Here is a 21,738-nt window from a genome sequence, read left to right on the forward strand (position 1 = left end):
CAGCAAATGGAATTTTTTTTTTTTGATTCCCTCAAGACACAAATTCCAGGTCAACAGACACAATGTCGAGCATCTTCATCTGAAAAATCATCATCAAAAGAAGAAGAAGACCTTGATTTAAAGTTCTGAGAAATTAATCAGAAATTACATCAGCATGATAATATATTGACATCACAGCTGATATCATCCATGACATCAGCTAGCACGTACTCCTAATGACATCATCAATAACATTAGAAAACACTATGTAATTTTTAGCTTTTTGGTTATAAATAGCTCCCCCTATCACTTGTAAAACACATTACATTATACTACCACTTGAGAAAGAATTCTCTCCCTCTCTCTATAGTTGGTTAGAGCTCTCCTTCTAGCAAACTATTATAAGTTTTAACTTATAGTATCAATTTTTCAGTTCAAATAACAATCAAGATTATATTTATATTACTCTTGCATTATGGTTGGCTAAGCTACCTAACTTATTTTGTTGCATTTTATTTGTATGGTCGGCTCAGCCGCCTAATTTAATTTTTGTACTTTAACTGTATCTTCTACAGATTTAATTATTTTATTGTTACTTACTTCCTTATAAGTTTTTATTTTTCCCTAATCTTTTAGGGGCTTCGCTTCCGATCCCGTATCAGGGCCAGGGGGAAGTAAGGATTATTATTCTCGTTTTTAACTTGCTCTTAGTGGTATTGATTGATCAAACTTAGATCTGTAAATACATGACTTCTCTTATATATATAATAATTAAATCTAATTATTTTAAAAAGTTGTTCTTTAGGATGACTCAAATGTTATAAATAACATTTGCAAGCCAACTAAGAATTATCACATCCACCTTTCTAGAAAAATTGCTTACATTGCAAATCCGAAAGGATCACAGTGCCAACCTTAAGAGATCTTCTTATAAAAGTACAAGATTTAATATATATAAAAGAAGTTATGTATTTATAGATCTAAGTATCATCAATCAATACCACACAAGATCAAGTTATAAACAAGAATAATAACCCTTACTTCCCCATATGGCTCTGAAGCGAAGCGCCTAAAAGATTAGGAGGAAATAAAAACTTATAAGTTAGGACATGAAGCGAGTAACAGTAAGATAATTAAACCTGCCGAAGATATAGTTAGAATACAAAAATTAAATAGGCGGCTGAGCCTACCATATAAATAAAATGCTACAAAATAAATTAGGTGGCTTAGCCAACCATAATGCACGAATAATATAAATATAAACTTGATTGTTATTCGAACCGAAAAATTGATATTACAAGTTAAAACTTATAATAGTATGCTAGAGGGAGCGCTCTAACCAATTCTAGAGTGTGGGAGAGAATCTTTTCTCAAGTGGTAGTGTAATGTGGTGTTTTTATATATATATATATATATATATATATATATATATATATATATATATATATATCAGTGTTTGCTAAAGATATGATTAATTTATCAAGAATCCAGTGAGTTAATACTTAATTGGAAAGGAAAATCTTCAAATAAAATTATGGGATGAAAGCAAGCAAAAAAACAAAAAACAAAAAACCAACCAAAGGTCCACCCAAATCTATTAGCCAAACATTTGCCTAAAATACAGGAAGTTGGTTATTGTCTCATAAAACATGGTGGATGAGTAAAAGAGAGTTGACGCCACATATTAGATCTATATATAAGTATCCCCTATTCCTCTTATAGTTCCCAAATCTCAGTTAGTTTGGGGGAAAAAAATCCTACTCCATTAATAGATTTTTGAGGGAGAAAATGGTTGAATCTACGACTATGGCGACGAAGCTAGAAGAACAATTAGTGAATATGGAGGAAGAGAAAGGTGATGAGAAACCAAGAGAATTGTTTTTCGCAGAGCTGAATCTTGTACTTATTCTCTCATTTCTTTCATTATCATCTGAAGAACGTAATTTTGAGAAATTGGAGATTGACAATGACAAAGATCACCAAGAAGACAACATTGTTTCTAAAGTAAATTTCAGAAAACGAGGAATGAATAATTACAGGACTACTGAACCACAAGTGCCTAGGTTCCAGACCAAGATTAGGGACTGCGGGTAAGATTTTTATGAAAATTACTGCTTTGTTTCGATAAATAATAGTGGTGTCTAGGTTAGTTTATAAGCGTCTCGACTACTTCATATACATGCTATATTTCACCACCATACGTATCGGATAATTCTGGTCACCCAAACTTAGGCAGATAGAAAGTAATCCCTAGTATTTTGTCTTTGTCGGATTAATTTTCTAATTTCCCATGGTTTTCACCCGCTTTATTGACTGTTATATGTGTCTTGAAATTAGAATATTCTTCGTTCCCTTATGTTATTTTAAAAGTAATCAAGAATCTGTCTTTTCATGCATTTATCCAGACACTGCAGAAGAATGTGAGGAATCAACACCCTTGGGGCATAGCAAGAAAGAAACTCCCACAAAGGTCTTTTCACTCCTTTTCATTTATGGATAGATGTTAATGGAGAGACAAAGAGACAGAGAAAGAAGATGGAGAAAACCGAAAGACAGGCATTTGTATTGCAAACATCTCTGTTCAAGTTTAAAAAAGCAATGCTACATTTCTACTTAATACTTCAATACCTTGTTACATCATTTTATAGAGCATTTTAACAAATCAGCATAGCAAAAACTACTTGATATAGAACTTGTAGCCTCATATAACCACAAGTCCACAACTAAACAATGTATTTCCAAATATAATTATGTAGCTAGTTTACTCTTCAATTTGTCAACATAGATCAACGCTGTGTCTGTTATTGCAAATAGAGCATTTCCTAGTCATCCCCTCCCCCTCCACACCCACCCCAAAATCCCTTTCCCTCTCTTCATATTAGAGTACAATAACAACAACGACCCAGTAAAGTCCCACTAAGTGGGATCTGGGGAGGGTAGTGTATACGCAGACCTTACCCCTGCCCCGATGGGGACTCTTCATATTAGAGTATATGGTCTTTTTTCTTGTTCTACATAGGTCATATCCCTTTATCCGAGAACATCCACTTGGGAAAGGAATAAAGGGGTTTACTATCTCTATCTTTCTCCTTTTAGAAATGTCATTTTCCCAGAGCCATCTTTTTTCTAACAAGCAAAGAACCTCTGAGGGTCCATGGCACACGGTTCAAAACTCAATAAATAATGGACTTGCCCCTCTTACCTATTTCACTTAAATATCACGCTTTTGTCTATATGTCAGGATTCGAACCATGATTTGCACCTAGCGCTCTTACCACTAGGCCATAGCACGGGGCCAAAGGAGCATCTTATACATCGATTTAAACAGCTATAGGCAAAGGAATAAAGGGATTGTCTTTCTACACTGAATTAAACAACTATAGGCAAGGGAATAAAGGGGTTTTTTCCTCCTCTCTTGATGGATTATTTCCCTTTCATAGATTATCCAAAAACATCGATGCGCCCATGTAAACAACTGTAGGCAAGAGAATAAAGGGGTTTACTTCTCTAATGGAGTTGGCATCTATACACAGAATATTTGAATACTATGGCAAGGCCAGCTTTTGCATCACTGGAACACAGTGCACAAATGGCCTACAAACTGAAAAAACATTATAGGACTGTATTTGTATCATTCCTAATACTGATCATTTAACAAAAGCAAGCGGTTGAAAACACATGAATACTTGTATTCTCTCACTAACATAGATAGGCACTCAAATTATTCATTAGACTATTCTTGATAATTTCTTATTGACAACACTAAAATAGCAATAAGCAGATACAGTAAGGAAGTTCTAAACACAGGCTAGAACAGGACTCAAATTCTCCGTCTAGACTATGTAACCACCATGTTATTGTAACCCCTGTATCCTTGCCCACAAAATTATCTTATGCATGAAAAAAATACCGGAGCTTCTCTTCATTAGTCAGATATTCTGATCTCAACTCCCAATAGATCCTTCACTTGCTCATATGCCACAAAAGCAATAGATATTGAAGGAACAACCTGAATATATACAGCACTATTAGGAATGAAATAAAAAGTAATGATGTAACGTCTAATGAGAAGCCAAGTATCTCTAATCAGAACCAGAACTTTTTATTTAAGCAAGCAAACATTCAAATGCAACACTGGAACATAAAACTATGAACCCAAAGAAAACAAAGGACAAAGAACAGAAACACATGCGACGAGACTTGGTTTGAAAAACAAAAACAGGAAGGATATAAGACTGCTTAAACTGGAAGGTAATGCTATTGATAAATAAGTCTAACCTTCACTGAATTGGGCACTAAACCCTTGTACAAGGCTCTGACACCCTCATACTTTACAGTTTTCCTGAAAGCATCAATCATTCCAGTATATTCGAGGGGAACCTTGCTCCTCCCATCACCAGCAACAATAGATGCAGCATGATTCCATCCCACCATCTGCATCCTTCTGCGAATAACATCAAGAGGGTAGGCAACAGTTTGTCCAACCGTTCCTGCAGCAGCTCCACATGCCAGCCTTGTAACAACACCAAGCTCATCATCAACAAGACCGAATGGTTTTGCTTTGATCAACCAGTCTTTTAAAGACTCATATACAGCAAAATTAAGCCCCACATATGGAACCTGCAAACACCGAATCAGAAGATAAGCATTCAAAAGAAAGACAAGAACTCTCAACTAGTGTTATGTCTTTTCTTTTTTCTTCCCTTTCTTTAATAAGATTCCTTTTATCTTTTTCCTTTCATCCAACAGGGATTCATGTTTAACCTTTTTCTAGAATAATTGGGTTAATACTAATTTAGCTAATTGACCGTGGGTGAACGTTCTTATCACTTTCAAAAGAGAATGCACTTGACATTCTTCTTCATGGACATCTTTTCAAATGAAGATATACCAAATGAATTCACAGAGTGATTATCAAATTAATTTGAGTCTTTTTCTTCATTAAGAAACTTTGGAGAGATGAGAGATCTATATGACACCACCAAATCTTGTGAGCATGGTTATCAAATTAATATGAGTACAGGATAGCCAGTTCCTTTTGATCCAGGAACAAGGACTTACAACTCCTATGACAGAAGGAGTCCATCCTTTATACAAAGCACGTGGACCTTCCTCACGAAGCACAGTTGACAACGCATGGAACATTCCTCTGTATTGATAAGGAGACTTCTCTGTCTGCAGAGTACGGAAAAGAATTTAGAAGGCATCCTTGCAAAATAATACCCATAGGAGTATATCAACACCCATAACATTTATTCAAAAGGATACGCAACTTACCTGCACAGTGATTCTTCCTCGCACCATGTCCATCGGGTAAGTTGCAGACATGGCAATTATGCCAGCACAAGCTCCAGCTCCAAGACGTAATAGTGGAGTGAGCTCAGCATCCTCTGTCATAAGGCAAGATGAAAGAGTCAAATAGTGCTCCATTTCCATTTTATTGTTAAACTAGCATGCAATAGTTTCACAGCAATCAACAGACCAAGCAAAATCCTGCAAAAGCTTCATCAACTAAATGCAGACACCTCTTAAAAAGAACCTATATCAGATGATAGTTAGTGTAAGAGGGTATAGTGAGCGCAGATGAGGCCAGCAACTTAATGCACATCATGTTATGGGATTGAAATGCCTTGGGAGGTATTGTAATCAGCCGATCCTCATACTAGGAAGACTTCAGTTTTCACATCTAAAATAAGGGTCGAAATTTTATTTTATTAAGAAAAATAAATAAATAAAGGTCGAAATTATAGAACTCAAAACTGCCTCTTGTTCCATGAAACTTCAGCAGCTGGCACAGGCAAGCGAATTGACAGAGAAACACTCTAATGTGCGTTTGAGACCTTCAGCAAATGATGTAATGAACAAAACCAGGGTCAGTTCTTATTCTAAGTTAGTCCAAGATCTTTTTGGATATAATAAAACTCCGATGGATTTCCTTTTTGCCATACTTAGATATTCGACATGATTTACCAAAGGTGTGCACAACAGATAAATAGCATGTGAAGAGAATGCTTGGTAAAGAAATGGACCTTGGGTGTAACCCATCCCCAAGAGCTAGCTAATGAGGTGAGGATTGCCCAAGACTATACAAGGAGACAAACAGCCCATTCCTCAAACAATATGGGACTCTAATAGCCACTCTAACACCCCTGCATGCCCGGATCTGCCAACTGGAGTGTGGACAACATAATACGGGGGGCCAACATCGGGTAAACTAAGAATTGGGATGGGTCCAGCTCTGATACCATGTAAAAAATGGACCTTGGGCCTGAATCAACCCCAAAAGTATATAAGTAGACAAACAACCCATTCCTCAACCAAAGTGGGACTCGTAACAGTTAACACCCACTCTAACATGCTTCCTAAGAATTAGGATCGCCAAGTGAAAGTCCGTCTACAGCCTTGTGCAAAGGTAAAATCTATCAGAAACTGAAGCACTTGAGCATATCAGAATATCCTAGAACAGAAAAAAACTAATGATGTTAAAGTTGTGCACATGGAAATTAGTTACTTTTAGACAAGAGTGACAGTAAACATTATGACAAGAGAGGGACATTAGTAGCATTGCAGTGCTTGAAAATTGTTTTATTTATTTATTTATTTATTTAAAACTGAAGGGGGAGAGGGATATGAGTAGCATGGCAGTGGTTGAAAATTGTTTTATTTATTTTGTTACACCAAAACTTCACCATATTCAAGCCCAATAATATCAGTCAACCACACCTCAAACTGAAACTGATTTGACTGACAATAAGAATCCACTATATCCATTCAGCTCTATTCAGACCTGCATTCCAATACTAAATTACTGGTCTTCTAACACAATTTAATGGTTCTGTCAAACTAGAGGTTCTCTAACTCACATATATTCCTACTTCGACACAAAAGTCTATAACCAAACTAAACAAGGTCATGGTAAATAGCAGACCTAATGTAAATAAGCTTTGGGCGATCAACAATTAACCCTTAATTCCAACTCGGCGATGTAGCCTTATGGGATCTTTTACTTCCATTGCATTCTGTTCTTAACTAAATTTGCATTGATCCTGTGAGATTGTAGGTTTTTTAGACGATTTTTTCCCCTACATGTAATTCTACCGTGTCCCTTTTTTAGCACCTTCAATCATTATAGTGACGCATCAATTAGTCGATGCATTCAGAGGGCTATTCAGGACATTGTAAGAACCATCCCAAACGACCTTCTATATCTTCTCTTATTTTATCCCCCACAGGTGATACTTGAATCCTACTTCAGACGTGATCAATTCTTTGTCCGATCTTGTATGATAACACATTCATCTTAACATTTGCATTTATACAACCATTAGCTTGTGGATATGTTTAAAGTAGAAGCCCAACAATTACTCTCATAGATGGAAGTTCTTCCACTATTTTAACAAAACTGCAACTGGAGAAAAAAAGAATTTTTCCTAGAGGGGCATTAACTACGAAGAGGAAGAAGAAACTAGTGAGAATACAGCACCCAGTTTTGGCCCCACAACCTGGGGCATTCTTTGGCTCGAACTGGGTAAAGACCTAAAACGCCAGCTTATTTTTCACTTAGCTGCGCACAACCTGAACTTGCAACCCTATGCTTGACAGATGAGTTTTTACCATGCAAACGGCAAATAAACATAACGAGAAACAGGAAGGATAATACACATAAATCAATGCTGAACAAAGCTTAGTTTTACCAACAAGTGAAACAAACATTAACAAAAATGGGCTTAAACTAGGCCTGGAGGCAAAGGAGAAAGGAACTTCAAAAGAGTATAAGGCATACGAAACATGAACTATAATAAAACAATGTGTAATAGCATCCAGAGACGAGTAATATGCTTAAAAATTAACTACAAATGAGAAGTCATGCTTCCTCCTATGACTGGATTCATCAATGAAATACAGTCTCATTTACAATGCAAACCATTTAGAAAGCAAGAATGGTGAAACGAAAACAAACACAAGGATATCCCCATAACTATTCCCTATTCTTCTTCAAATAGGTAAACCCCATGACCACTAAATAGCTTGAAAGGAAGACAGACATACCATTTACAGTTTGTTGCCGGTACAAATATAATATACCCCTGTTCCAGTATCAAGGAAGAAATCAGTAGAGGTAAGAGAATGCTATAACAGTAACATAAGAAACAAGTGGAGATTCACAATCCTTTAGTGACTTGACACATCAACAATAGTCATCTTCAGAAAGTACCTTGTGAGGCCCTTATCAAGATCTCGTCTTCACCTTCGCTTAACATAGTATTTTTCCCTATTACACCTAAAAGGCCAGATTAGGTCATTGCATTACTTGTCCATCTCCACAATGAGGTTCATAAGTTAGTTCATGTTTGCACATAAGATATGGTTACACCATCAGAAGTTCTCCAACATTCCTCTCACAGACGGCTCATTTAAGCTCATTTCCTTCCCCCTTTTTATCTTGATAAGATAATTTTATTGATGGTGTGGGGTGGGGAAACCTCAGTTAACAAAGGTAGAGAACCTACATTGAGCTCATTTCCTTTAAGGGCGTGAAATCTTCTAAAAGAGAGATCACAGAGACTATCTTTCCCTTTCTGGTGTTTATTTATTTTTTCCTTTGTTGAGTATGGGGAGGGTTCCCTCCTAAAAGGTAAAATGCCACTAAATTGAAAAGACGAACTAAATTGAGCAAGATCTATCACCATACAAAAGGTGAATGTTAAAATATTAACATGGAAAATATTTAGAAATGAAGTGACCACAAGAAACATTAATGTGTATAATATTATCCTCCTACTTTTTATGCAAAATCTATGTTCCGACAGGATCATTACTTGGAAGCTTGCTCATAGCTGAAGAACTTGACTGCGGAGTTTGGGACAATGCGTGCGCAGTTGGTGCCGTTGCCCTTAAACAGTCCTTTGAACCCTTCAGTTCTCCAGATATATTTCAAGCCTTGAATGGTGCCATTGTATTTAATGCTATGTGGATTTTGAACCTGCACATCAAACAACATCATGTTACAAGCAGAGAACAAACAATCTAGATGGGTCATGGAACCTCCATGTAAGCACATAGCTGAGATGAATACTCTCATGGGGATATAAGGAATAAAAAGAGTTCATAAATCCTATAACTTTTAATGAACAGGAAAAAGAAATACGGAGTTACAAACCAAAACATGGGGCTTACTGCTCCATCATTCAAAATGAGTATAGCACGCAGGAAGAAAGTTTATATTGCTCTGCTTCAGTAAAAATATTCAGCGGAGAGAAAAACAAGCTGCGAAATTACACTTCACCTGTAGCAATATCTTCAGCCGTTCTAGTGGAGCCACAGCAGTTCGTGACCTGCCAGAGGGAGAGTAGCAGTAAGTGTGAAGTCAAGTTAAAGTTCACAAAATAAAAGGATTAGTTCAAGCATATAAAAATATTAGTCAGCGTCCACACTCATGTAGAGCAGGGAGTACCAATATGATTATGCTAAAGCATATGTCGAAAGCCTTTGAGAGACTAAAAGATATAAAGATAGTTACACTTGTCTTCATATAGCATAATAAGTCAGAATTGAGAGAATCCATCACTCAACCATAATAAACAATGATCTGCAGGTTGACTTAATATTTCCTGCAACTGCAAGTTACAGACTTAAGCATCAGCACGTGAGAAGCTTACACACTTTCAAGTCTCAACAAAGTCTTGTGTTGGATAAATGGAGATTAGTGTGTCCAAAACCCAATGAATAGGTTGGCACACTTTTTCAAGAATCAAGAGTTTTTTGACTATAATCATTAAGCAAGATCAGAAAATGAAAGCCACAACTCCAAAACACACCAAACAATTGTCATATAACGAGGTCCAGTGACAGAGAGAAAACATGAATAGCACATATACTGATGCAACATTTTGTAGATCTGCAAAGCTATCATTAAGTACATCTGATGTTTCCCTCAGTTCGAAAAAAAAAAGGATTTTCAGTAAGTAGAGGATTAAGACCTGTAAATTTTGCATATGAGACAAAGGGATTCAATTTTTTTTTTCTTTTTTTTCCTTTCATTTTGAGAGAAAGGAAGTGCCTGCATAATTTTACCTTGGTAGCCAATATTATAGACACTACAAGATTAAGGCTATACTGCCACAGAGATACAAATAAGCTTACAAAGTATCTCTTTTTCTTTTGAAGTACAAGGAAACAAAGAATACCTGATATACTTAATATGAGTCCATCAAATTACTGTTTGGTTAATTTTATTCAAGAGTTCAATCAAGCTGAAAACTTGACCAGAAACCCATTTGAAACAATTATGTCATAATTTTTCAGCAAACTGAAACCAATGATGACAAAGAACTAGTACTCCCTCTTTCCATTTTATGTGATACTATTGTCTTATTAGTTCTTTTCAAAAAAGAATGACATATTTTTATATTTGAAAGCAATATAACTTTAAACTTTTCATTACACTCTTCGAGTAACTTTTATAGCCACATAGATGTTATGGCATGTTTAAGACCACAAGTTTCAAAAGTCTTATTGCCACACTAATATTATGTATGTTTAAGACCAAAAGTTTCAAAAGTGTCCCTTTCTTTCCTAAGCTCTGTGCCGAGTCAAATTATGTTAGCGAAATTGCAATAGAGTCACAAATATTATGGTGTGAAGAACGGCTCTTTGTACTCGATTTTTGATATCCTCTCAACTGGAAAAAGAAGAGCAGATACTCTACTCCCTTTGTCCAAATTTATGTGTCATACTTCTCTCTTTAGTTTGTTCCAAAAAGAATATTATATTTCCTTATTTCGAAATAATTTAACTTTAAGCTTCTCATTTTACCTTTAATGAGATAATTTATAGTCACACAAATGTCCATGACTTGTAGTAGACCACAAATTTTAAAACTCTTTCTTTCTTTATTAAACTCCGTGCTCAATCAACCACAGCCACATGAATTGGAACGGAAAGAGTAGCAAGCAAAAAGATCAAATTTTCATTTTCTTCTCCTACAATATTCACATATTACCACGTTTTCACGCATATGATCTATGACAACCGAGGCACAATACATATCACAGTTAACGGCGAAGTATCAAACTAATCGAACTTAAAGAAAATACTCAGCTTCAGGATTACACAAAACACATCTAGTACGTGGTGATATATATATAAAACTCACACGCCTCCGGCGACACCTCCGGCAACAAGTGACTTGCAGATACTGAGGACGGCATGGCTTGTAGGCTTAATTTCTTCTCTAGCAAGCTTAGCTTCTTCCGCTAGGTTCACAATTTTCTCCACCGCTGAATCTCTCGCCGCCTTCACATCCTCCGAAGCCATATAATAATATCGCAAAAAAAGCTTAACCTAACAGCAAATCGTTCGCTGAAAAAACTCCGTTGCTTTTCAATTTACGGATCAGAAATAGAAAAAGCTTATGAGAAACAGTACATTTTACAGTGACTGTTTCAGTTAGCGGTTGCGGTGGTTGGTGGTGGCAGCGACGGCAAGAGTTCGATGGAAAATGCGGAGAAATGAAGGTGCAAAAGACCTGCTTTTTATACGACGGCGTTCATTGAAAGTGTGGTGTGGGCTTGATGAATTAAAGATTTAAATTAGAATTTTTGTATAGATAACTTTTAAAGTTTATACCAAAATATTTAATTTTGGTTACCTCCTAACCCTAAGCCACGAAATATGTTAATCAGTTACACTATTTTTTTTCTCTCTCTACTTTGATACATCTTATTCTCTTCCTCCATCCCACTAAAATTTCCGATCTCCTCTCCTTCCCCCGGATTTGTGCAAAGTCCACTTGAGAAATTGCTCCGGCTCCCGCATCCGACGACTGCAACAACTTGAACTTGGTCCAATTGAACAGCCTTGCTCCAATGGGCTATTTGGGAACAAAAATAATCCTGCTGATGTTGATTTTGAATTTGATTTATTGATGCAAGATGAGTACCAGTTTGATATCTTTTCATTGTTGGCCTCGGAACATGAGCATACTACGCTAGCGTTTGGCCATAAATCCCAAATTTATTTTGAAAAATCTGATTTGGGTGAAGTTTGGTTTGAAGATGAAAATGTGTTTGGACATACGTTTTCAAAACATATTTTCCAACTTTATTTTGGAAAAACATGTATATAATTCCCAAGTTTTGGGATTTTGGCCCAAAATCAGCTCAATAGCTGATTTGGGGATTTGAGATTTGAGATTTGGAATTTGGCCAAAATATGGGCAAAATTTATGGCCAAACATGAGTTTTGAAAATAAATCTCAAATTTATTTTGGCAAAACTCATGGCCAAACGGGGCCTACATAGGCTACTTCTTATGGTTTTTTTTTTTATTTTTTTGTGAAAAAATAGGGTCAATATAATGTTTTGTTTTAACAATTAACGTTGATATAGCTTTGGCAACGGAGCCTGGATATACTAGATTGGCTAATTCTTCTGATGCTTTCTCAAATTTTTGGGTCAATAATGTATTGACAATTAGCTACAACGTTCAATAAGATTTGTTATGATTTTGCTCTTTTGTGTAGAACATTTCAATGTATCTCGCTGTATTTCTATGTATTTCATTGTATTCACTATCTTTTTTTCATTGTAATTCAATGTATCTCGTTGCATTTCATGTATTTCATTGTATTCAATGTCCTTTTTTCTCATTGTATTTCAATGTATCCCTCTGTATTCTATCTATTTCATTGTATTCATTGTCTCGCCATATGCCATGAATGTATTCATATATTTTTTTTAATTAATATAATTTATGTATTCAGATGTATTATATAATTTCTCTGAAGATTGCTATATTTTGGGGTATTTTGCGGTTGAGAATCTTTTTTATAACCGAAAAATACAAAATTTGTGTGTTATAATTGAGTTTCTTGAGTTATATTAGGAGTCTATTATGTTAATTGATTCACTTTCCATTTTAAAAATAGTGTAATCCCCTATTTCACGCCGTGAATACAGTCGAATACAATAATCTGTCCAGCTGTAATCCCATGTTTCACTCCATGAATACAGTCGAATACACTCGAATACAATAACTGATTAGCTGGACTTTCCTGATTCACGCCTATTTTTGCTACTGTATTCATGAATACAACAGCTTAAATACATCAAATACATCTTAATAACCACAAAAAATGTATCTATATTTCGTAATATAGCAAATGGTATCTATAGATGACTAATTACTACTAAAAGATAATGCTTTATGAAAATTTCTCTTTAAAGTACTTTAATATGGAAAAATAGGTCGGCTCTTTTTGGCATAAAAACTTGGGAAACTAACGACTCTGTCCATTTATAAGTAGCTCATTACAAAAATAGGCAAATTCATAAAATATTACTAATATCAGCTAATTAGCTATTTGTAGCAAAAAAATATCAAATTTTTGCTTTCTTTTGAGTGGGTGTTATTAGAATAGATTGGGTATATCTTAAGGAGCTTGAGTTTCAATTTTGGGATGATTTGATGAAGTTTTGAGGTGGTTTGAATTGAGAATTCGAAGTAAAAACTGAACATGAAAAAAATGATATGTGTATCACTTGTGTATCACATATGTATCATATTTGTATCGATTGTGTATCACATGTATATCCATGTATACCTGTGTGTGAGATACATGTTTGATACTTGTGTCGCAGAAGAATTTTTTGAACTCAATTTAATTGCGAATTTTGATACAAAACCATTCCAAATCACCTCCAACCTTCCTCAAATTTTGTATATTGACTTATCTATATGTTTTCAATGAATTTCAACTATACCCATTAAAAAAGCTCCTTTTTGCTTGGATTTTTGGAATGTTTTTTTTTTTATTTCATCACCTTATTTGCTACCTCGTCTATGAAATTTCCTTTCCGTCTTTCATCTAATGTTGCTAATCACGCTTAAAAAATATGGAAGGTGATTTTTGCATGTGATTCTTTGAGAAAAATAACATTATTTATTTGGTTTTTCAATTTTTATACGTACTTAGCTAGTTTTGGTAAGTCTGTGACTAATGGCTAGAGGTTGGTAAGTTAAGACTTATTTGGGACAATTGTGTAAGTTTCCCTAAAAACTTTGCACGCTAGTAAATGAGGTATATTGTGGCGGGATGGATAGGATTGATCCATCTTAATCATATTTATATATTTATTTATTTTTTGAAAAGTTCTAATATGAGCACTTTCCTTAATGGATCTTGCGATGATTGAATTCGAATTAATCGGAGTCATCGTATAATAACAATAACAATAAAATATTCAGTAGAATCTTAAAAATAGGGTATGGAAAAAATAGTGTGTACGTAGACTTTGCCCTTACCTTGTGAATATAAAAAGGTTATGTCCGATAGACCTCTTCTCAAGGAAAGCATAATCCCAACAGTTGTGAAAAATAAATATGGTAGTAAAGAGCCCTAAAAAAGAAGCAGCAACATTAAAAAGAAAAATAAAATAGCTAAAGCAAAAAAGATAGTAATAAAAACTAAGAATAAGAAATTAAAATACGGGAGTAATACTAATACTACCAGTATGGAGAAGAAAAACACGCGTCCTCCAAACCCTCCTATCAAGGATCATGTACTTAATAAGCTGAAGATGTATCATGTCCTACTTAATCCTCTCTCCCCCACCTAACACTTCTTTGACGTACCTCGCTTATCCTTGAATCGACCATTCGATCTTACAAAGATTGAAACCTAAATAGGCTGAGCCATCGAGTGAGAAATATAAAAAAAAGTAATATATGAGATAAAAATACACATTAATTAAGTATAATTAAGTGATAAAAATATGTAAAAGCCACATACTAGAAGTGACAAAATGGTTAAAAGAAAACAGTTATCCACCCATATTATCCAATAAAAAAGGGTTGGATACTGAACATTTTAAAAACGGATCGAATATGGATATAACCATATTATCCACTTAGAAAATGGTTAATCAAATGGATAACCAATGGATAACTAATGTGTTAAGCTTTTACATTTGTAAAACCTCAAATTGAGGGTTTCTCAAGTTTGGGATATTAAGAATTCTCTCATAAGTGATCATATTTAAGAAGCCATGGATAATATGGATATCCATATTATCCGCCAGATAACCCGTTTTTAATCCGTCTCAAATACGGATCGGGTTGGATAATTTATTCGTTTTCTGAATTACCTGTTTTCCACGCCGACCCGCCCGTTTGCCACCCCTACCACATACTATCATGTTATTATTAGTTTGATGGTAATACTTATTGCAAATAAATTTGTACTCCCTCTAGTCTACAATAAGTGACCAATTTGCTTTTTTATTTTAGTCCAAAATAAGTGTCCATTTATATAATCAAGAAAATATTCAATTTGTTTTTACAAAATTGTCCTTGTGTATATATCCCTAAAAAAATTTCTTACTCCTCACATTAAATATTTAATTAAGGGTAGTTTAGTCACTAAGTATTTTTGTATAGAACTAGTTTTAGGGTACGCGCTTTGTCCGTTAACCTCGTTTCAATGCCAACACAATTTTAAAAATCACACACATTACTAAGAAATATGTTTGAATTATAAAATAAAACTTAAAGTTAAATTGTAAGTTCTTGAGAGTGATTAGTGCTGGTCATTTTTAGCTAACTCTATAAAGGAAGAAATTTTACCCAGCATAAGTCCTCTGATGCCTCTCTACATTTTTGCATTGCGCTTGAATCTATTATAATGAGTATAAAATTATAAAAATCAGATAAATAATTTTCAATAATGTTTTTGAGATATCAAATAAAATTAAAAATAATTTTATGAAAATGATAAATATAAATCTAAAAATAAAATATGTTGACTCAATGTTCTAAAACAATAGATCATAAAGATATGGTCAAAATAAATTATATTGACGAAGTAGAAATACTATCTCCTTTACTTTTCATTCGACTTTTTGATACGAAAGTCAAATTATTTAATTTTCATCTTAGTATTTCAGTTTGTTAATTTTTAAATTTTAAATTATAGGTACTAGAGAAATAAATTAATAGATAAAAGTAATATGCATTAAAAAATTTCTGTAACAGATTAATATATAATATTAAAAGTTTTAACATAGTTTAAACTAAGAAATATTTTATAATTTTAACTTTTTTTTATTTATTTCAAGGTGTGAACATTATAATACATTACAACCATATTATTCTTGCGAATTGTTATGTATTGTAATACTAATCTTTGTAATTGTGATAAAAATTTAGTTGTAAGATATAAATTTAAAGAAAAAGAAAGGATGGTGGCAATACAATTACTTAATATGAGTGAATCTAAAACATTTATATTGTATTTTATTTTTAGTTTTGAAATTGAACAAACGGAAGCCAAAGCGCCAACCGAAATATAGTCCAAGACTAATCTTACTCTTCCTTTTCTTTTTAAAAATTGTAAATTACTTTTCCTTTTCAAAACTATTATATTACGCACAATTCAAATAAGGAGGGTTTTGGTACACAAAATATAGTTGATTTTGAAGTCCTAAGTATTGGGACAATAATTAAATGACTATTCATAATTATTAGGAAAATAATTAAATGACTATTTTGTCCCGCATAAAAACTTTTTTTTAAAGGGTAAAAAAAGCGGACGACATTTCGCTAAGGGCCTTCTTGCTTTTAATGTAATATAGATTTAGTATTTTCTTAACGGACGTGTCAAAAGTAAATTGGTCACTTATTGTGGACCGGAGGGATTATAAAAAATTGGGTGGGCTCCTTTTGGTGCCACTTTTAAGATATAGGGCGGAACATGCCATAATTTGTTGAACAAGTGGCGTTGATACAGTGCGCTAGAGTGAGTGTAGTAGGACCACTTTGGGACCGGAGGAGAAAAGTAGTGATTTCCAGTGAGATTAGCCCTCTAAAGGCCTAAAGGGCCATTTTAGGAGAATCCGTAAAATAAAATAAAGCAAAGAATAAAGGAATGGGGAAAAAGTTGGGAATCCATGTATTTGTGAAGTATCTAAAGCGCATTGCTTAAAGTCTAAAAGCGACCAAACTGGACTATTAATTGATTTGATTATTAAGATTCGGACGTGGAACAATTAGCATTTACATGATTTATATACTTAGGAGTTGTTTTATTGGCTGCATTTGTAAGGATAATCTTTAAATAAATCTCTGTTTAAGGAAAAATAAAGTTGACATAATTAAAATTAGATATCCATATTATAAATTATCAAATGTACATGAAAATCTTGCCAAGAAAAGGCTATTTGATCCCGTCAAGTAATAAATCTATATCTATATTATTATAAAAGCATGAATACAATGTCGGTTTACAGAAATAACCTTATAATATTAAGCATAATAACTCATCATAAAAGGACATAACCGAAATTCTAGATATTAGCCTTATAATCCTATTAGTTTTAGGACGTAATACTACACGTTAGAAATCCTACATGATTACTTTCAGTACAATCCTAATACTTTTAGCCATGTAGTGTTTTACTCATTTTCTTATTAAATTCAAACTACGAATATGAACTCTATAATACATTCCCTGTTGAACTTGAATTTGAGCATAAAATATGAACTACGAATACTAAATCTAATTTCCTATTGCACTAGAACTCTAAAATATTCCATATTTTGGTACCAGTATTTGAGTGAAAATAATTTTCTTCATTCAATGGGATTTAGACTTAAAGGTCAATTGTAAACTCTTTAATGAAATCAATTTTAAAGTGTGGTGTTGCAGAAAGAAATTAACAAAACTCGGTAACTTCTCAACGTCATTATATTTTTCTTTGAAATCGAAGTGAAACCTAAAAATATGTGCTTTTTACTCTTTCTTTATCATCTTTTTGGGTATGCAATTGATAGGTTTTCATGAGTTTTAATTTTGTTGTCGAACTTTAGTTCATTTATTTGCCAAAATATTTTCAGTGTTGTTGTCAAATCTTTTATCATGCATGAATACAATGTTGATAGTTGATAATCCTCCAAAATGAAAATCGTATCTTCAAATAAGATAATTTCCTGTAGATTAAAATTATAACGTTAAATTCCTAATGTGAATTTGTATGGAATACTAATACCAATCATGGTGTCCTACTCATTATTGGAATTCTAAAGTGCACTGTATATACCAAATTTACATAGATAAGAATATTTGGTGCAATCCTTTACCATTATCTATATTCTTATCTATATATGTATCCGTACATAATGTTAGTTTGCAAAAAATAACCTTTTAATATTAAGCATACTAACTCACCATAAAGGGACATAACCGAAATTCTAGACACTAGCCTTGTAATCCTATTAGTTTTAGGACATAATATACGTTATNCTTTTAAAGGTGAGTGCGGTATATTCACTACCACTAGCACGCTCATATTCTTCCAAAAATGAATATGTATTCTTAAATCAGATGTTATCACATTCACATCATGAATAGACCATAATCATCTATATGTGCTTTATAAAATCTCATGTCAAATCGATGACAAGTATTTTCACAAGTGGGGGATTATTTTGAGAATCCTTATTATTCTCATTATCACAATGATGACGATTATAATTTCGTCTATTGCCACGTCCACATCCATTGATACATTCATAGTGATAATTTTGTCTTCTTTCATACTTATCACATAGGGACGAGTTTCCACTTTTTGTGCGCATGATCATACATGAATTTGATCATGGCAAGACATAGAAACTTTTACCACTTCAGGTGGTTATAATTTCTTACAAACTCCATTAGAGTTATAATCAAACTTTGTTGTCTTTGCTTGTATATAAAATCAAAGTATAGAATAAAAGAGAAAAATACGGTAAAATACTTACCTTAAATCCAGAATTTAATCAGGAAGGAAGTTCATGGAATAATTGACAATCATTATGCTCAATCCCAAAGCTTCTACTCAATTGGTTGGAGTCTCGTGCTGATAACGTGTTATGAAACAATAAAAGAAGAAAAAAGTATTGCAGAGAAAAGTAGAGGGAGAGAATTCTTATTGATTTTGGGATGAATTACAATGGAATAGAACCCTCTATTTATAGGGAGAGTGTGACTTAGCCACCAAGCAATGAACCCTAGAATCTCTCTAAATATAGACAATTCACCATAAATAGAATTCTATTTATAACACTTATAATATTAAGCATAATAACTCATCATGAAAGGACATAACCGAAATTCTAGATATTAGCCTTATAATCCTATTAGTTTTAGGACGTAATACTACACGTTAGAAATCCTACATGATTACTTTCAGTACAATCCTAATACTTTTAGCCATGTAGTGTTTACTCATTTTCTTATTAAATTCAAACTACGAATATGAACTCTATAATACATTTCCTGTTGAATTTGAATTTGAGCATAAAATATGAACTACAAATACTAAATATAATTTCCTATTGCACTAGAACTCTAAAATATTCCATATTTTGGTACCAGTATTTGAGTGAAAATAATTTTCTTCATTCAATGGGATTTAGACTTAAAAGTCAATTATAAACTCTTTAATGAAATCAATTTTAAAGTGTGGTGTTGCAGAAAGAATTTAACAAAACTCGGTAACTTCTCAAAGTTATTATATTTTTCTTTGAAATCGAAATGAAACCTAAAAATATGGCTTTTTACTCTTTCTTTATCATCTTTTTGGGTATGCAATTGATAGGTTTTCATGAGTTTTAATTTTGTTGTCGAACTTTAGTTTATTTATTTGCCAAAACATTTTTAGTGTTGTTGTCAAATCTTTTATCATGCATGAATACAATGTTGATAGTTGATAATCCTCCAAAATGAAAATCGTATCTTCAAATAAGATAATTTCCTGCAGATTAAAATTATAACGTTAAATTCCTAATGTGAATTTGTATGGAATACTAATACCAATCATGGTGTCCTACTCATTATTGGAATTCTAAAGTGCATTATATATACCAAATTTACATAGATAAGAATATTTGGTGCAATCCTTTACCATTATCTATATTCTTATCTATATATGTATCCGTACATAATGTTAGTTTACAAAAATAACCTTTTAATATTAAGCATACTAACTCACCATAAAGGGACATAACCGAAATTCTAGACACTAGCCTTGTAATCCTATTAGTTTTAGGACATAATATACGTTATGAATCCTACATGATTATCTTTAGGAATCCTATTAATATAATCCTAATACGTTTAATCATGTAATCATATTACTTTTAGGATATACTTCTTAAAAAAATCATATTACTTATTTAATTTTAAAACATATTATATTGTTCAATTACTAATTTAATTTGACAATGTATTAGCCTCTCTACTCCTTTGGAGTAGGGGTAAGGTCTTACACAATACCCTCCCCAGACCCCACTTGTGGGATTTTATTGGGTCGTTGTTGTTGTCATGTATTATATTGTCCAAATTCATTTTTTTAAAAGGAGAACTTATATTATTATAAAAGCTCGAATACAATATTTATAGATCAAAATAGCCCTAAAATATTAAACAGAAGAACTCATAGGGAAAGAACATAACTTTAATAACTTTTTTTGGACTATAATAGCTACTATGTTAATTTTTAATATTTGAAATCATAAAATTAATAAAAGTTTGTCTATTCAATTCTTATTAAAAATATGTAGGAATGTTTGATAAAATCAATTTCATAAGAATCCTCTGTATTGGTAATACATTACTACTTGATAATATCAAATACTAAGAAAAATAAAAGTAATGTTAAACGAACTACATAACGCGTTGAAATTGAGAGAAAAAATCCTCATGATAATATATTTTTATATTGTATTTGAACTGCTTTCCTACTCAAATAATATTTTGTTATTATTTATTTCTCGTGTAATATTGAAAAATATACCTAATTATTAAAGAACAACTAAGAATTTTTTTAAGAATATAAATATGTGAGAAAGAGAAAGAAAAAGGTTGGTAAGAGTCAATACCACTAATGATTTTGCAAACACAAAGATCTAAAAGTGGAATGCCATATTGATCTTTTTACTCTTTTAAAATAAAATTTATGGGGGATAAAATTATAATTACGATTAAATATTCAAAACAAGAGATGAACTAACATTAAAAATATGAATTAATAGAAACTAAATTATTTTTTTTGTTAAAACCAAATAATCAAAACTTCAATTAACTATTTAGCAAAGAATGCATTGTAATTAGTTTTTGAATTCATCATATGAGTAAAATTATTTTTCAATAAACAATATCTTAGGGTACATAAATTTATTCCATAAAAAGAGCGTTAGAGATTAAGAAAATTAGATCACAAAAGTAAAAAAATAAAATAACATAGTATTAAAAAGGCCATGCAAGTGATTGAGAAAGCACAATCAAAGTTATATCCTAAACAAAAATAAGCTTTCAAGACTATATTATAAAGAGTCGATCTGGTATAGCGGAATTATCCTTTGTGGACACCCCCGCCAGAATCGAAATAATTTTCCCATGTCATGCATTACTTGCAAATGTCAGACCAAGATGCATGATATTGTTAGCTATAACAAGTGATATACCATCAACGATTTTATTATGAGGTCGTACAACTCACTTTAGATTTGATATACCTCTTCAAACAACTGAAATAAACCATCACAAATATATCAAAGCAGAGCAATAGTGCTAAATTTATAAGGAAGCCAAATTGATAATATGGGATGAAGGGCTTATGGCTAAACGTCAAAGAATCGAAACAATTGCCTAGAGTTTTAGAGATATATTGGATATCAATGAACCATTTAGTGGAAAAGTAACGGTTTAGGAGGTGATTT

General features: G+C 32.8%; 2 protein-coding genes across 2 annotated transcripts; one reads left to right on the plus strand and one right to left on the minus strand.

Annotated features, from left to right (window-relative positions):
* Positions 1 to 1,555: 1,555 nt before the first annotated feature.
* On the plus strand, positions 1,556 to 2,765 carry LOC109213484. The gene is made up of 2 exons (XM_019377285.1): positions 1,556 to 2,069; positions 2,385 to 2,765. The coding sequence occupies exons 1-2, from the start codon at positions 1,768 to 1,770 to the stop codon at positions 2,401 to 2,403; spliced, it is 321 nt and encodes a 106-aa protein (XP_019232830.1). The 5' UTR covers positions 1,556 to 1,767; the 3' UTR covers positions 2,404 to 2,765.
* A 738-nt stretch (positions 2,766 to 3,503) lies between these two features.
* Positions 3,504 to 11,541, minus strand: LOC109213487 (mitochondrial adenine nucleotide transporter ADNT1-like). The gene is made up of 8 exons (XM_019377293.1): positions 11,135 to 11,541; positions 9,266 to 9,314; positions 8,799 to 8,962; positions 8,029 to 8,066; positions 5,257 to 5,369; positions 5,041 to 5,154; positions 4,258 to 4,599; positions 3,504 to 3,988 (listed from the first exon to the last, which is right to left on the minus strand). Exons 1-8 carry the CDS (start codon positions 11,293 to 11,295, stop codon positions 3,905 to 3,907), a joined length of 1,065 nt encoding a protein of 354 aa, XP_019232838.1. The 5' UTR covers positions 11,296 to 11,541; the 3' UTR covers positions 3,504 to 3,904.
* Positions 11,542 to 21,738: the final 10,197 nt, after the last annotated feature.

The sequence above is a fragment of the Nicotiana attenuata genome, unplaced genomic scaffold, assembly GCF_001879085.1.
Source record: "Nicotiana attenuata strain UT unplaced genomic scaffold, NIATTr2, whole genome shotgun sequence".
Lineage (NCBI taxonomy): Eukaryota > Viridiplantae > Streptophyta > Magnoliopsida > Solanales > Solanaceae > Nicotiana > Nicotiana attenuata.

What these genes read in the sequence shown, in the direction of transcription:
- LOC109213484 (XM_019377285.1), top strand. Translation starts at nt 1,768, where the DNA reads ATGGTTGAATCTACGACTATGGCGACGAAGCTAGAAGAACAATTAGTG.
- LOC109213487 (XM_019377293.1), bottom strand. Translation starts at nt 11,295, where the DNA reads ATGGCTTCGGAGGATGTGAAGGCGGCGAGAGATTCAGCGGTGGAGAAA. An exon ending in GGAGGTGTCGCCGGAGGCGT is followed by an intron (nt 9,315 to 11,134) that starts GTGAGTTTTATA and finishes TCCCTCTGGCAG; the next exon opens with GTCACGAACTGCTGTGGCTC. An exon ending in GGCTGAAGATATTGCTACAG is followed by an intron (nt 8,963 to 9,265) that starts GTGAAGTGTAAT and finishes TTTGATGTGCAG; the next exon opens with GTTCAAAATCCACATAGCAT.